The sequence below is a fragment of the Mustela lutreola genome, chromosome 11, assembly GCF_030435805.1.
Source record: "Mustela lutreola isolate mMusLut2 chromosome 11, mMusLut2.pri, whole genome shotgun sequence".
Lineage (NCBI taxonomy): Eukaryota > Metazoa > Chordata > Mammalia > Carnivora > Mustelidae > Mustela > Mustela lutreola.
In genome coordinates, this window is record NC_081300.1 from 56,886,230 (window position 1) to 56,902,382 (window position 16,153).

The window sequence follows — 16,153 nt, forward strand, 5'->3', positions numbered from 1 at the left end:
GAAGATCTCTGACTCTTTTCACAGAATCACACACTGAAAATGATAGAGTTTGTGAGAGAAATGAGGTTGGGGCTGGTCACTCAGAAGCTATGCAGCTCTGTAGCTGGAGAACCAACATGAACAGTAACAACCCTCCAAAAACTCCTGGTCGCATCAACTCCCATCTGGCTTTCAGAATCCCAGTAACTCCATCCTTCACTCTGTATCCTCAGGCTCTGGTTTTTGTCTTTCTACTGTAGTCAGTCCCTTCTAATAGAGATCACTTTCTGCCAACTTTCACTTTCTGCCAACTTAAAAATAGGGTCCAGGTTTTGTCTTCTTCATCAGTCAACGTTCTTTCCTTTTCAACTCAGGAGGGGAGCAGAAGCTCCAAGGTTTTTTCCTCTGTTCTTGCAGTTTCCCGGACAACTTTACAGAGTGGAGAGGATGGCTTTTGAAACCACTAAATTTCTTGTCACTTCTTCCCCTGAGTGGAGGCATTGTGCAAGAAAGGATCTTTGTTTAAAGGTCATCATGAGGCCCTTTATTGAGATCACTCAAAAACTTTAATTTCCTGCCAAAAGTCCCACATGAACCCAAGGGACTTCCGTGTTAGATGGATGTCATGCCCCTGTTGCTAATCCCATTTGAGCTCATCTGCATCACCAAAGCATACCTGGTAACAAAAGAAACCATGTTTTCTGGCTTAAAAAGGTTAAAAGGAGAAAGAAGTATAAAATTACGATCATTTGAGTATTTATAACTTACAATACCTGCATTTCACCTCGACCTCAAGTTAAAAATGTCTGTATACTTTAGACATCGCAGACCGCCGACAGAGCATTTTGTGCTGGAATGGAGTATAATGGAGGATCGGTTGCACAGCTAGGAGAATAGTGTTTTAGGGATTCCTGGTGATTCCCTGAACAGTAATGGTAGGAAGCTATCCAGTTTATACCAACATGTGGAAAGAGACTTGTCTGTTTCAGCTTCACCCAGGCATCCAAACTAGATGTCACGGGATACAGGAGATACATGCTTCTGCAATCCTTTACATATGGTTGTGTTTACTACCCGCAGCTGCCTGAGTTTCACTGATGGAAACATTGCAAGAAGTACTTTCCTTGTACTAAAGGTTTTGGTGATTCAACGTTGACCTCAAGGCCATGTCCTGGTCAGCCCTATCAGTAGGAAAATACATTGTAACTAGGTTGCAGATAACAGAGCCCCACATGATCAAATACGGAATAGATCTGCTTATATTTACCCAGAAAAGTATGATTTTTAACTCATATCATAAACACGAACAGTCAGCTTTAGGTTTGTGAGGGGACTGGTCTACCTGCCTATTTTGAAGTTTTTTTTTTTTTTTTTTTTACATTTTATAGAATCTGGCTCACCCGAATCATTTCAATGATATGCTCTTGCCACTTGTTTCCTCTCTGTGCCCCCAACTCATTCTTAAATCACATTTGTAGTTCTTCCTTATTACTGGAATATATGTTCCATAGATAACCCTTCCTTTGTGGCTTGGCTTTCATATTTCCAGGTGCATAACATTCATCTTTTGAAAAATTGCTCTATTTTCAAAGAGCGACTGTAATTTCCCTTCACTGTCGCGAAGGGGTTTGTTTTCTTCGTACACGCTCAAACAGCACATGAAGAAACATGGGGTTATTGGAGTGTAACAGGGTGAGTGATGGCCTGGAAGCTTAGGGGCTCAAAGTTTTGGTTTGGCCACTAACTCATCCTAAAACCTGGGTAAACAGCTTCCTGATCTCTCTTTGACTCAATTCCGGTTTATCTTTAATGCCATTACTACTAGCTCCCCTTACACAGGGCACTGTAGAGCTAACAGCCATCAATAAACATTGTCTGGTATTGATTCCAGAACAGTAGACTATTAGTTTATAAAATATATACCTACATTTATGGTTTGTTTATTTTGTCCTCATAATAATTCTCTGAGAAAGGCTCTCTTCTGTTTTTGCTGTTTGGGAAATCACAGCTTGTAGACAAGAAAAGAAATCTGAGAAACAGACTGAGGGTTTTGGAGGGGAGGAGCGTGGAGTGTTGGGTGAGCCTGGTGGTGGGTATTAAGGAGGGCACATATTACATAGAGCACTGGGTGTGGTGCGTAAACAATGAATCTTGGAACACTGAAAAAATAAAATAAAATAAAAATCCACTTCTTCTAGTAGTGTATGTATGTTTTTGGTATTCGTTGAGTGTGTACTAAAATAAATATACACAAAAACATACATACACACACACACATCCTTGAAAATTATGGTTCATAATAATGGAAATTCTAAAAAGAATACTCAGCTGAGGAATAGTCTCCTCTCCCAATAGAAAACATGAGTCCAGCCATATGTGAGTAGTATTTCTTTTTTCATCTTTATGCTCCAAATTTAGGAGTTCTTTCCCCTCAGAGTTTCAATACATTTTTCCTCTCTGCCAGAAAGGCTTTATGATGTTCTGTTTTCCCTTTTATCTTAGAACATTTTGCTTTTATCTTTCTTTATGTTTACATAAAAACTTTACATTTACATAAAGAAAGATAAAAGCAAATATATGATATATAAAACTCATATAATTATTTTAATTGACATTTCTGTTGATCTAAGACATGATCTTAAACATGGGGACATGATCTTAGACAAGTGACACAGTTGATGTCACGGTATCTGGAAAGCTTGAATCCACATGGAAACTCTTCAGCAGTCGTGGGTGGGCTGGTGGTTTGGATGTAAAGATACACATTGCTCATAGAGATTTCTGAGCACAACCATCCTCTGACTGGCACAACAATGGCATCAGTACACTCAGTCATTACCAGTCTTGAAAACACCTCCACTATCAAGAAGTCAGCTGTTATGGCAATGGGGCTGGTGGCAATGAAATACAAGAAAGTTCTATTATATTGGCAACAGGGAGCATCATAGGGCCAGTAAAGTCTTTTTAGATTCCACAAATCAGGCCAATCTGTTCTCTCTCTCTCTAAGTTACATGAGAATATTAACGTGCTCAACTGCTGAATAATGGAACCCTCACAGAATAGTGTTGTCCCATAGCACCTTTTGAGATGATAGGAAGGTTCCACATCTGTGCTTTCCCAGTGTGGTAGCCATCAACCGCAGGAACCCATTCAGCACTGGAAGTGTGGCCAGTGTGGCTGAGGACCCAAGCTTTTCATATCATGGGTTTTTACTTAATTTCAATGTAAATAGCCACACATGGCTAGTGACTACCAGGTGATCAGTGCAGGTCAGCAAATTATGCATATTTTTGTTACTTAGGAGACTGAATGCAGTAAGTTCAAGGGACCTTTCCATTCACTGATATTGATAATTCTTTAAGGTGAAAAGGTGTGAAAGAGACGTGGCTCTCAAAACCCAAGTAAGATCCATAGCATTGCAGTGTCAACCCACCATGTAAATGATGACTGCTTTGAGCGATGATCAGGAAGTAGTATTTCAGGTTGAAACTCTCCATTGATTTTCTTTCCACAGGCTCTTTCATGCTGGTGAACACATCTGGGAGACCTGAGGGGCAGAGAGCCCACCTCCTCTTACCTCAGCTGAAAGAAAATGACACCCACTGCATTGATTTTCACTATTTTGTATCCAGCAAGAGTAATGCTGCTCCTGGGTTACTCAATGTCTACGTGAAGGTCAATAATGGGCCTTTGGGGAATCCTATCTGGAACATATCTGGAGACCCTACCCGCACGTGGAACAGGGCAGAACTGGCCATTAGTACATTCTGGCCTAATTTTTATCAGGTACGCTCTTTGTTCTCATTTCCTGTTTTGATGCATCTTCTAACTTCTGAAAACACAGTTTTTATATTCGTATAATCAGAGAATGTGTAAGAAGTGTAGGTGTTTTTTAAATACCCATGTTAGGGAAGCATGGGCTATTTGCTAAGGAGTGTGTTAAGTCTTTATAGGTTACCTTAAGAAATGAGTAAAGAACACCTTTCAAACTTGTTTATGGATATACTGTTTTAAGAAAATAAGAGGGGGGAAAACCCCAAAAATGTTGTTTTAAGTAACCTACAACAGGGCAGGAAATGCTATCTAGAAGCACGATGTTAAGTAAGGCATATTTGACCCACAGAGACATAGCACTTGAATCTCAAAGAGGAGAATCCTTCGTCATGAGTTGCTCTCAGGAGTAAATGAGTCATTAGGAAGTGAGCCTCATGGACCAGCTAGTGAGGTGCAGGGTCCTGTTCCCATCCCTGTAAGCTATGGGAAGAAAAGAACATGCATAGACCTAAGTCCTTGTCATGGAGGGGCGGCTGTCCCATTCCTTGGGATGTTCTGTTAAGAGCCATGTCACCCAGTTGGAGTTCTCATTGAAAGTAATGAAAGGATGGAGACCAGGAGCACTTAAGAAGTGGTACCGAAGGAACCCTGATTTCATGTCCCTTCTGGCAGAGAGTGATTTGTATCACAAGTGCGTCCTGACTTAGGACCAAAGGTGGGAAAATAGTGACAATGGTAGTTTGTGCTTTTTTCCCTTTTGTTGACAGCACCTTTAAAATATAACTTGAATTTGAGAATACTCAATTGATCTCAAGCTAAAAGGATTCATTAAGAGGATCGAGATATTTTGCTTTTCTCTTTCTTAATTCCTTTGGCTCGCTCAGGAGCCAGCTGGAACATGGATCCAAGACCATCTCTCATATTTAATTGAGGTGCTTGGCTAGACTCAGGGAAGGGGAAAACTTAGCCTCCTCAAGGGTTGCTTGTCTTCCTAATGGCAGGAACAACACCCAGGCATCCATTCTGTGGGTTTGATGTTTGTTAGGGAAGATGCATCTATCCCAGTTCCTCTATCCCTGGATTTGATAATGGGAATAAATGGGTTGTCACTGTTGTGCCTGATTTGTCTCTGTACCCTTATACCTGCAGCAGTTTCTAGAATTAAAGGATTTGAGAAATCTCATGTGTCTTGAATAGTACATATACAAATTGTTAAATTAAGTGGTATACACATAAATTGTTAAAATTTCTTAAAAGTACACTTGTTTTAAAAGTGTTAAAAATTTAGATAGGTCTAAATTAGTGATCTACTCTTAGCAATTCATCCCAAGGAAATAAGGAAGAATGTTTGCAAATAATTAACTATAAGGATTTTCATGGCAGTTTATTTATAATAATGAAAAATCAGAAACAGTATTATTTCCAACATTAGAGGGTTAGTTAATTTATGTTACCTCAGTATGAAAATGTATTTTGCAACAATTAAGAATAATGTCCTGGAAGACCATTTAATGATCTACTTTAAGCATTAAGTGGAAAAACTGGTATAAAATAATAAATTCCACAATTTAAATTTTATATATTATATTTTTAAATATTCAAATTATACTTATATGACAAAATATATATATAATAACATATGTATGTGTGTGTGTATATATATATAATAAAATGAAGGCTAAAGTATATGCTGAAATAAACATTAAAAAGTGGTATCTCCCTAGCTAATTGGGTAACAGATGATTTGAACTTTTTTTCTTTATACTATTGGTCGGTCATATTCTAAGTTTTCTCCAATATATATGTACTATTTTTATACATAAAATTCAAAAGAGTAAAAAAAGAAAAAAATGTTTTTCTTGCACAGGGAATATATCCTATTTATCAAATAACCTTTTTTACAACTATATTAGCAATCAGTGCTGTAATTTAAAAAAAATATGGCCCCAACAAAATTTTTTCTTCCATAGTACTAAAATGGAAGGAGAGGAAGTGGATTTGGTTAAGCTAGACTTTTATGTGATAAACTAAGCTAAGGGGCTAAGTGTTTTTAGAAACTTCTTTTGGAGGAGACCTTCCCAGAGTAGAGAAGAAGTAGATCTGTGATGTTCCCACTGCCCTTCTGGTACCTTCACTAAGGTTCTGCCTTAGCCTCCAGGCATCTGCAGGATTGAGGCAAGGGACAAAATTCTAGGCAAGATCAGAAGGTAGGTCTGCTCAACTGTGCTTTTCATATCAACTGTGATTTTCCTCTCTTTCAAGTTAACACTGCCCAGCCAGCATCTCTAGGTGTGAACTCTCTTGGGCCCGTTACAGCCTCCAGAGTCTAATGCATTGGTTTAGTTTTGACATTGACCACAATCCAGATCTTAAGTTGTGTTTTTGCCTTTGTCTAAGCTCAGGTTATGACAGAAAGACCAAGGACTGGGTGCTTCATGATAGACATTCTTTTTTCATGGTTGCAGAGCCTGTGAGTCCTGTAGGATTCTCACAGATTCAGTTCTTAATGAAGGCCCTCACCCTGCCTTGTAGATGGCCACCTTCTTGTCTTCTCAGAGGGGGCTCAGTGGCCTTTCCTCTACGTGTGCATTTGGAGAAAAAGAGCTCCTATCTTCCTTCTTATTTTTAGGCTGCTAATTTTGGGGGCTCCACCTTCATGATCTCATCTAAACTGAATTGCCTCCCTAAAGCTCTATCTCCAAATATCCTCACATTGTGAGGATATTTCCAACATATGGAAATGGGGAGGGACATATCATTCATCCATAACATATAGAACTTTATTTTTAAAAGACGCTTTTCACATTTTATTAAGTAGCTTTGATATAATGAGTTAGGATTGATGAATTAACTGTTTTAAAGATATTTCATGTTATAATATTATTTGGAATTGGGTAACATCATAGTATAGTAGAACATATGGTTTGGGTTAAACAGAACTGATTAAAGTATCAGCCTTGTCTACTTATAAGTTTGGGCAACTGACTTAAACTTATGGAAACTCAGTAATTATGGGACTAAATATAAAAGCTGTACGGGGTTTAAAGAGGAATGGAGAAAAGCACATTTAGAATGTTCTAGCCATTCTACAAATAGTAGTAGTTTATTGAGATTAAGATTAGGGTAGATAGAAGAAGGGAAATAGCTAATATCTGAGTGCTTTCTCCCTAAGTCACTCCTTAAATGTGATCAGTGGAAAGGCAGAAGGACCTCAGTGAAAAGGGGTTACAGAAATGAATCCTTCCATGAAACTAGGTGAAATAAAGTGAACCAGATTTCTTTCCCCCCAGAACCCCAGAACTTGCTGTCATACAAAAATGCAAGGTTAGGGGCACCTGGGTGGCTCAGAGGGTTAAGCCTCTGTCTTCGGCTCAGGTCATGAACTCAGGGTCCTGGGATCAAGCCCCACATCAGGCTCTCTGCTCGGCAGGGAGCCTGCTTCCCTTCCTCTCTCTCTGCCTGCCTCTCTGCCTACTTGTGATCTCTCTCTCTGTCCAATAAATAAATAAAATCTTTAAAAAAAAAATGCAAGGTTAGGGGTGCCTGGGTGGCTCAGTGGATTAAGCCTCTGTCTTTAGCTCAGGTCATGATCTCAGGGTCCTGGGATCGAGCCCCACATCAGGCTCTCTGCTCAGTGGGGAGCCTGCTTCCCCCTCTCCCTCTGCCTGCCTCTCTTGTTAGGATCTCCCTCTCAATCTGTGTCAAATAAATAAACAGATCTTTTTAAAAAATCCTTAAAAAAACAAACAAACAAAACGAGGTGAGGTTTTCTGAGTGTGTCAGGTATCAGCGTGCTCTGGACTCTTTACCATGGGAAGCAGGTGCTCAAAATACCTCCCATCTTGGGGATAGACGCACTGGGTTCCTTTCCTTTGTCCTGTCTTTAACTCTTTTTTGGTTGGGGATGCCCCTTGGGTTTTGGCTACTACCCATTTGGTATTTCTCAACTTGGTTAGGGTCTGAGTTTTGCAGTTGTTGTATTTGGAGAGGTTTTCTCTAAAAGTAGACACAACTGTATCAAGCACTTTTGCTCAATAGTAAGTCTCCTTGAGCATCTCTCCTTTTCTAAGTCTTTCCCCTAAAGTTATCTTAACTTGGCATTTAGAGTATCAAAATATTTCTTAGCAAAGTGTTCTCACCATAGCAGTCCTTCTGTGGAGCTTGTCCTATTTTTAGGAGAATAGTATTCTACAAGTACAAATCACAATGGTAACCTGCATGGAATGCACCTAATTGTAGGTTAATTGCTGTTCGTTAAAATATAAATTGTCAAGTATTTGGTGATTAACACATGTTTAATTTCTTAATTACCGTTTGTCCTAATTGCTGCTACTTAGAACCTGCTCCTCTGTTGGGCAGCAGCAGTGAGCAGCGCTGGCTGCTTGCTCTCATAAGGGCACCAGGGCTAAGGGACCACTTCCTTTGATTTAGACCTTGACTTTCTGCCATGTTACCAATAGTATTTTCCTCTCCCAAACACCTTCTTGCTTTATTGTGCTAATGAAAAGAGAGAGAGAGAGAGAAGGATTCCACTTTGATTCTGTATCTTTCACTTCTCTTTATTCTTTCCCATCCCTCAAATTTCTGGAGGCTATCTCTCTATTTCTCAGGGTATCTAACCCTGCCTGTACGCAGAGATACCTGGGGAATCACCTACTCATGCCTTCTCCCTGCTTTTGGAATATAGTAGTAATGAATCCAGTCAGAGGCAAGGGAAGCAGTGATCTTTAAGGTAAGTGGTTGCTTTGACAAGAAAAAAAAAATGCATCGATGGCCTTGAAGTCCCTTCCCCGTGCCTCTTAAGAAAGGGGTTGGGCTGGGAGCAAGTGGGAGGTGGTAAGAGGGAATGTGAAGACCGAGTCAGAATGATGACAGTCTTACTATTTCTCTAGAGTCTCCCAATTCAAACAAATTCTTAGAGGTACAGAAGGGTCCTGGGACCCTAAGACCTGTTCTGAGTTCTCTGTGTAGTGAGGATGTAAAGGATCTTGGACTTTGCCAGAAGTTAAACCTTGATCTACCTGTTACCAGTCTGACATCTTTCCTGGTAGATGAGCAGCTGAGGGAGTAGGAATGACTGGGTCATTCCATCTTTTACATTAAACTCCAGGCTTTATTCCCTATCCAGCGACCTTTGATTCTTTGCTGTATTTGCCTTCAGCCCACTTAATTTGCTAGAAAGTCATGGAAGGCTACTCTGAAAACATCAGTTCTATCTGCATTTGTTGCATGTATCACAGACCAATCTGTCAAAGCAACTAACTCAGAAACAAATAGATGATCCCTGAGCACTGCTGTGGCCAACTTCTCTATCCCAGGAAATCCTGAGGGGCTTGAACAAATCCAGAGCATAGTCCCCTGGCTGGGCTTGCCAATATTGTTGCCCAACACACTTGGATGGACTCCTCACAAGAGAAGCCAATAACTCCAGAGAAAGTTCGGAAAAGAGAAAGGGAGTAATATATGTTGGGTGCCAGCAGTCTGGGGAGGTGGTAAGCTCAAACCTTAACAATTGGTCGGTCTGCCCACAAGATGGACACCTAGAGTTTCACTGGGAGAGAATCTAGGCTACGTGCAAGAGAGCGGGCAGAGAGCACTTGATGATGGATGGGGTCAGTATGTGTTCAGTGGGTGATCGTGGGCAGGGAAGGGGACATGTGGGATGTGGTCTTCTGGGCATTTTGCTGCTATCAAGGCATTTTGGTCTGGTGGTTGGAATGTTCCAATTTTGCAATATTATTGCAAAATGTTTTCATCGGTGCCTCAAGAATGTTTGATCACAAGAACAGGCGGATAGACCAAAAGAAGTGGATACTGGGGAAGTTGGTGAAGTAGGGGGGAATCCCAAGCCCCCCTCATCCCATGGGTAAACCTAGAGAAAACCTAAATTAGTGTAAATAACAAGAAAATGACTTGAAGACTGAAAGAATGGGCTCTCCATAGCTAACTGTGGAGAAGAGGCTACAGTTCTCCAAACTGGCTCCTACAAACACACATGTAGAGACCTTGCTAACACCACATGCCCCGGCTTTGTGTTCTCCTTTGGACATGTCCCTTCTAACCTGCCCTCTGTAGGAGACAATTCCTCAGCAGTGCCAGAGGCATGACTGTATACAAGCAGCCCTGGCAGGGGCCAACACCACTCCAGAGTGACTCCTGACTGTGGGAGAGGGGGATATAACAACACACAACAGTTCACCTATGGCCCCAGCAGCAGGCTGAGGGCAGACATGTGGTTGGCAGACAGGCTCCGCCCACCATCAGGGGACAGTGCAGGGAAAGCACCCTACCACTTGGTGTGACCATAGCTCTGACAAACATCTGTTCTGACCCAACTCAAGCCCCAGGCAGCTCCAAACTGGGGCCTTAACAAGCATAGGGATCAAACCCTGCCCACCACAGGAAGAGGGAGCTACTACAGGTGACTGGACTGAAGGCAAATGCAGCTCAGCCACAATAACATGGCTCACAAGCAGGAGACATCCATGAAGAGCCAGGTTTTGGTCCACAGGGGACATTGCACCACAGAGCAGTACAAGGCCTCTTGTGCATAGGGCCACTATTTTCAAGAGCATGAGATGTAGCTGACTTTCTTAAAACATAGAAACACAGAGTTAGACAAAATAAAGAGTTAGAGGACTATCTCCCAGATAAAAGAACAGGACAAAATCATGGCAAGAGAGTGAAACGAAATAGAGATAAGCAATGTGCCTGTTAGAGAATTTAATGGCCTTGAGAAAAGAGTGGAGGACCTCAGTGAGACCCTCAACAAGGAGATAGAAAATATAAAAAAGAGCCAATCACAGGTGAAGAACTCAATAACTGAAATTAAAAATACACTAGAGGGAATAAAAGCAGATTCAAAGAATTAGAAGAACAAGTCAGTGAGCTAGAATACAAGAGGAATGGAAAGCAATCAAGCTGAATAGGAGAAAGAAAAAAGAATAAAAAATGAGAATAGGGATTCCATGCTCATGGATTGGAAGAATTAATATTGTTAAAAATGCTGATATCACCCAAAGCAATCTACAGATTTAATGTAGTCCCTATCAGAATACCAACAGCATTTTTCACAGAACTAAAACAAACAGCCCTAAAATTTGTATGGAACCACAAAAGACCCTGGACAGCCAAAGCAATCTTGAAAAAGAAAGCAAAGCTGGAGGCATTACAATTCCAGATTTTAAGTTATGCTACAAAGCTGTAGTAATCAAAACAATATGGTACTGGCACAAAAATAGACACATAGACCAATGGAAATGAACAGAAAGCCCAGAAAGAAACCTATGCTTATATGGTCAGTTAATCTTTGAAAGGAAGAATATGCAAGAGAAGAAGAGAAGCAGGCTCTTCAACAAATAGTGTTCAAAAAACTGGATAGCTACATGCAAGAGAATGAAGCTGGTCCACTTTCCTACACCATACACAAAAATAAACTCAAAATGGATTAAGGACATGAACGTGAAAGCTGAAATTATAAAAGTCCTAGAAGAGAGCATAGGTAATCATTTCTCTGACATTGGCCTTAATAACATTTTTGTAGATATGTTTCCTGAGGCAAAGGAAACAAAAGCAAAAATAAACTGTTGGGACTACATCAAAATAAAAAGCTTTTGTACAGTAAAGGAAACAATAATAATAATAATAATAAAAACAAAAGACAACCTACTGAATGGGAGAAGGTATTTGCCAAGGATATTAATAGTAAGAGGTTAATATCCAAAGTATATAAAGAAATTATACAACTCAACACCAAAAAGTCAAATAACCCAATTGAAAAATGAGAAGAGGACATTAAGAGATATTTGTCCAAAGAAGACATCCAGATGGCCAACAGACACATGGAAAGATGCTCAACATCACTAGTCATCAGAGAAATGCAAATCAAACTCACAATGAGGTATCACCTTACACCTGTCAGAATGGTTGAAATAAAAAACACAAGAAACAAGTGTTGGTGAGAATGTGGAGAAAAAGAAACCTTCGGGACACCTGAGTGGCTCAGTGGGTTAAAGCCTCTGCCTCTGGTCATGGCCCCAGGGTCCTGGGATCAAGCCCTGCACCTGGGCCCCCTGCTCAGCAGGGAGCCTGCTTCCTCCTCTCTCTGACTACCTCTCTGTCTACTTGTGATCTCTATCTGTCAAATAAATAAATAACAAAATCTTAAAAAAAAAAAAAAAAGAAAGAAACCTTCAGGTACTGTTGGTGGGAATGCAAATTAGTGCAGCCCCTGTGGAAAACAGTGGCTCCTCAAATGATTAAAAATAGAATTACCATATGATCCAGTAATTCCATTACTACATATTTACCCAAAGAAAAAAAAAACAAAAAAACTAATTCGTAAAATATGTACCCCTGTGTTTTTGCAACATTATATACAAAAGCCAAGATATGAAATCAACCCAAGTGCCCATTGATTGATGAATGGATAAAGATGTAATAGATATACACTATGGAGTATTATACAGCTTTAAAAAAGAATGGCATCTTGCCATTTGCAACAACATGGATGAAAGAGGATATATCACTAAGTGAAATAAACCAGTCAGAGAAAAACAAATACCATAGGACTTCACTCATATGTGGAATTTGAATTCATTTAATTCAAACGAAGAAAGGAAAACAAGAGGCAAAGCAAAAAGCAGACTCTTCACTATAGAGAACAAACTGGGGTTGCCAAAGGAGAGGTGGGTGGGGGATGGGTGAAGTAGGTAAAGAGGATTAAGAGGCACACTTAACATGAGTAATATATGAAACTAATGGAGCAAAGTATGTTAATTAAATCAGAATAAAAAATATATAAATTTAAAAAATAAATTAGAACAGTGGGTTTCAGAGCATGAATTAAGAGGTCCATTTCTGGGTTGGACTGTTGGAGCTCTAATTGAGAAAGAGTGCTTGCTGACCATGCTCCACTGCCAATGTTTCCTTCCATTTTTATGGGAATATGGCAGCCATTCTCAATCCAGCTTCTTCTTGCTGGACAGGGAAGATGGAGGTCTTTTTCAAAGTGGAAGGAAAGTAACTGTTGCTGTATGAATTAATTCTGACTCATTAAAGCATGTGAATTGAAAGAATATAGCTTACGTACATACCACAAGGTGAGCCTGAATCCCAAATAGAACCCTGCTCCTGAGAGTAGAACAGCCAAGCCCATTTTGATTATTGCTTTGAAGACAGACTTTATATCTGTCATTATCCATGAAAACAAGTGTTCAAATCAATCTCTGACCCCTTCCCCTATTCTATCCAAGAAAGGGGTGTGCTGGCCCATGGTTATTATAACCATGTACCTTGCCACCTAGTTTTCTTTTCTTATTTTTTTATTTTTTTGTTTAAGATTTTATTTACTTATTTGAGATAAAGTAAGAGCAAGTGAGAGGGCATGAGTGGGGAAAAAAGGGGCAGAGGGAGGGGGAGAAGCAGGCTCCCCACTAAGCAGGGAGCCCAACATGGGACTCGATCCCAGGACCCTGGGATCACCACCTGAGCTGAAGGCAGACGCCCAACCAACTGAGCCACCCAGGCACCCAGTCACCTAGTTTTCTTGATGCTTGCTTCTACCTCTGATGAAGCCTTAATATGGACCCAGCAAGAAGAATGAATAATGACACAAATTCCCCATTGCTCGGTTTGAGTATACGCTAGAGCCATACGGTTATCCACGATGACTTTAGCAGGGGAATTGAATGATTTATGATCATTAGCCACACTGGTTAGAACTCAGGGTAAGTTGCGAAGCATGTGTTCATATGCAGCAACAACCCCCACCCCACCCCGACCCCTGCCATGGCAACTATGTATAACCACAGAAATATGCATTCCCATCAGGGATATTCCCTGGGAGGCCATATTCTAGTCTGGTAAATACCTTCAGGGAGCTGGCCCAGTGCTCCCTGGGAGGAGTGTGGAGGGAGAAGGCAGTCACTCAAGTGACCAGAGATACTGTTTCAGGATAGAATTTGTAGCACAGTCCATGCCCAGGGGACACCATCTAATTTTCAAATAAAGACAAACCCAGCCAAGAGTACAAAGACAAAAGGGAGAATCGGTCTACCGAATGGGCAGCCCGTTCCATCCAGTCTCTGCCCAGGTTCTCTGCCCAGCTGAACCTGGCTGTGAATATTGCCCATAGCTGGAAAAGAAATAGATTGTTGCTTACACATAGGGAGTTTGTCCTTTTTGGCTTCATGTGGTATCTGATTGGGGGAATATATGCCTTTTTTGTGTGTGTTCTGGAAATTACCTCCTTTCATATCATAAGGAGAGGGACTGTAACACACAGGGGTGCCTTCTGATCATCTTGGGAAAATCTAGTGATTCTAACCCTATACATTATTGTCTGGGCCTTGAGGATTGGACTTCTGTTCCCCTTGGGAACTCCTGAGGGATCATAAGCTGTGTGTACCAAAGGGTTTCCATGGTCCAATACCAACTGGGTTTTTGGGTGACATTTCCAACACTTGACAACGCATGTAGTTGAGGGCAAATCCTGAGTTACACAAACTAGTGTTACCTTTCCAACCTAGGGAGAAATACAGTGCACAGGATAAACATAGTGGTTATGTGTTCTCTTTTCTAAAGAGGCATTTTAAGTCCTAATTAGAGTGACTTTCCCAGTAGGAGAGTTTGGTGGTCTCTTCTATCTCCTCCTTTTCTACTAATGGGCACTATTTAACTCATGTATCCACATGTTCACTTTGCCTAATTTCAGGGAGGAAGTGGTGGCTTGTAGGACATCATAAGGTCCAACCCATTTGTCAGTTAATTTTTGGTCAAGTGTGTGTCCTTTCCAAGTTTTTAAAAAGAGCTTGTCCCCAGATTGAAATGGGTGCAATGGTCCTTCCAGCAAGGAGGCCATTCTAGAGGAAGCAAATGAAGAATGATGGTTATTATTTTGGTTCAAGTGTTGTATGGATTGTTTAATTTTTGTTTCTCCCTCTATGTGGGTGGGGGCCAGGAGTGATCTTCCATATGGAGTTCCCTAGGAGCTCCCTCTGAGCCCATGCTGAGGTGCCACCCTTATGTGGAGAAGGGCGAGCAGCAGTTCCCTTTCTCATGTTAAATGAGTTTCTTGACTCAGCTTTGTGATGGTCTTTTTCAAAATATGGTTCATTTTCTCCATTTTTCTTGTCGACTCTGGGCTGTGGGAAACCGAGCAGCTCGTTTCACACACTTTTCCTCCCTCAAATTGAATATCTTAGAAGCAAGGTCTAAAAATTGAGAGTTCATGGCTGCTGCTCTCTTGATCTTCTAGAACCTCTTGCCTATATCAAGGGCACTTGGTCCAAGGAAGTCACATTAACCATTCTCAGATTTTCAAGAGTCTCAGGATCATCATTGGTATATTTTTGATAGACTTGATAAATCCTCTCCAGAAACTCGGAGGGATCATCATTTAATTTTTGTTGAATTTCCTTGACTTTAGTAAGCCTTTTTTTTGCTTCAGCACCCCTCACTTTAGTCCCATTAACTTAACACCTTCAGGAGTGGTTCACCATTCCGTCAGCAACAGTTGGATCCCAACCAGGTTTGGCCACCAGGACTGCCCCTGCCAGTAAGGGGATATTACCTGTTTTTTATTTTTTTATTTTTTTGCTTTTTTTTTTTTTTAATCATACATGTGCCAAGCCTCCTCATGGGCTTCATCATTCACTTACTAGGAGTTGCTAATTGGCTCTAAGGAGCCTGCTTCACAGAGTCTGGCTAGCTGCCTAAGGAGGCTTGTCCGTGGCAAGAATAGTAGTGAACCATTCAGACATTTTCTGAGGATCCTCTCTATAAAGTGTGGTTTGATTTTTTTCCAATTTAAAAGGTCTGACTTAGAGAAAGGTGTCTGTGTCCAATAGTTTCTGGCAGGCTGTCTCTGGGGATTCACCCCTGCAGGATAATGCTACAAAGGAACTGCCCCATTCCAAATTGGGGTGCCTCCTGACCACATTTGGTGTCCCAGAAGGTCTTGAAAGGGGAGACCATTCCTGCCTCCCAGGGAAGAGCAAGGAAGAAGAGAAACTGAGGTAGATGGGGCTCTGTGATTATCCACATTTGGGGCCAGTAGAATTCCCAGGATAGGGAATTTGAAGATTGTAACAATCGGAGTTTCTCATTTTTTCCTTGTTTGACCTGCTGTTCTCACACACATTCACCCCGGCTTTCTCTCAGTAGGCCCACTATCCTCACCCGCTTTAACCTCTGTCTTTGCATCATGAGCTTAGAGCCTTTATGGGCTGAATATCTATTACTTAACAGTTTAAAAATCTGAACGTAGGGAATTTCATTTCATTTACCAGATCTTTGACAAAGTAATTCTAATTGGAGGATAGGATGGTAATTTAGAGACCCATATATTTTTTTCTCATTCTAGTATATATGTAGGCCATGCAGTGTTGCAGTAAAAAA

General features: G+C 40.8%; 1 protein-coding gene across 8 annotated transcripts in view; it reads left to right on the plus strand.

Annotated features, from left to right (window-relative positions):
• PTPRM (protein tyrosine phosphatase receptor type M) overlaps window positions 1-16,153 on the plus strand; it is a 787,430-nt gene that overhangs the window by 300,371 nt on the left and 470,906 nt on the right. For all 8 annotated transcript variants that reach the window (XM_059139376.1, XM_059139377.1, XM_059139383.1 and 5 more), the window contains exon 3: window positions 3,495-3,766. In XM_059139376.1, the coding sequence (XP_058995359.1) occupies window positions 3,495-3,766 (272 nt within the window). The remainder of the gene's footprint in view (window positions 1-3,494; window positions 3,767-16,153) is intronic.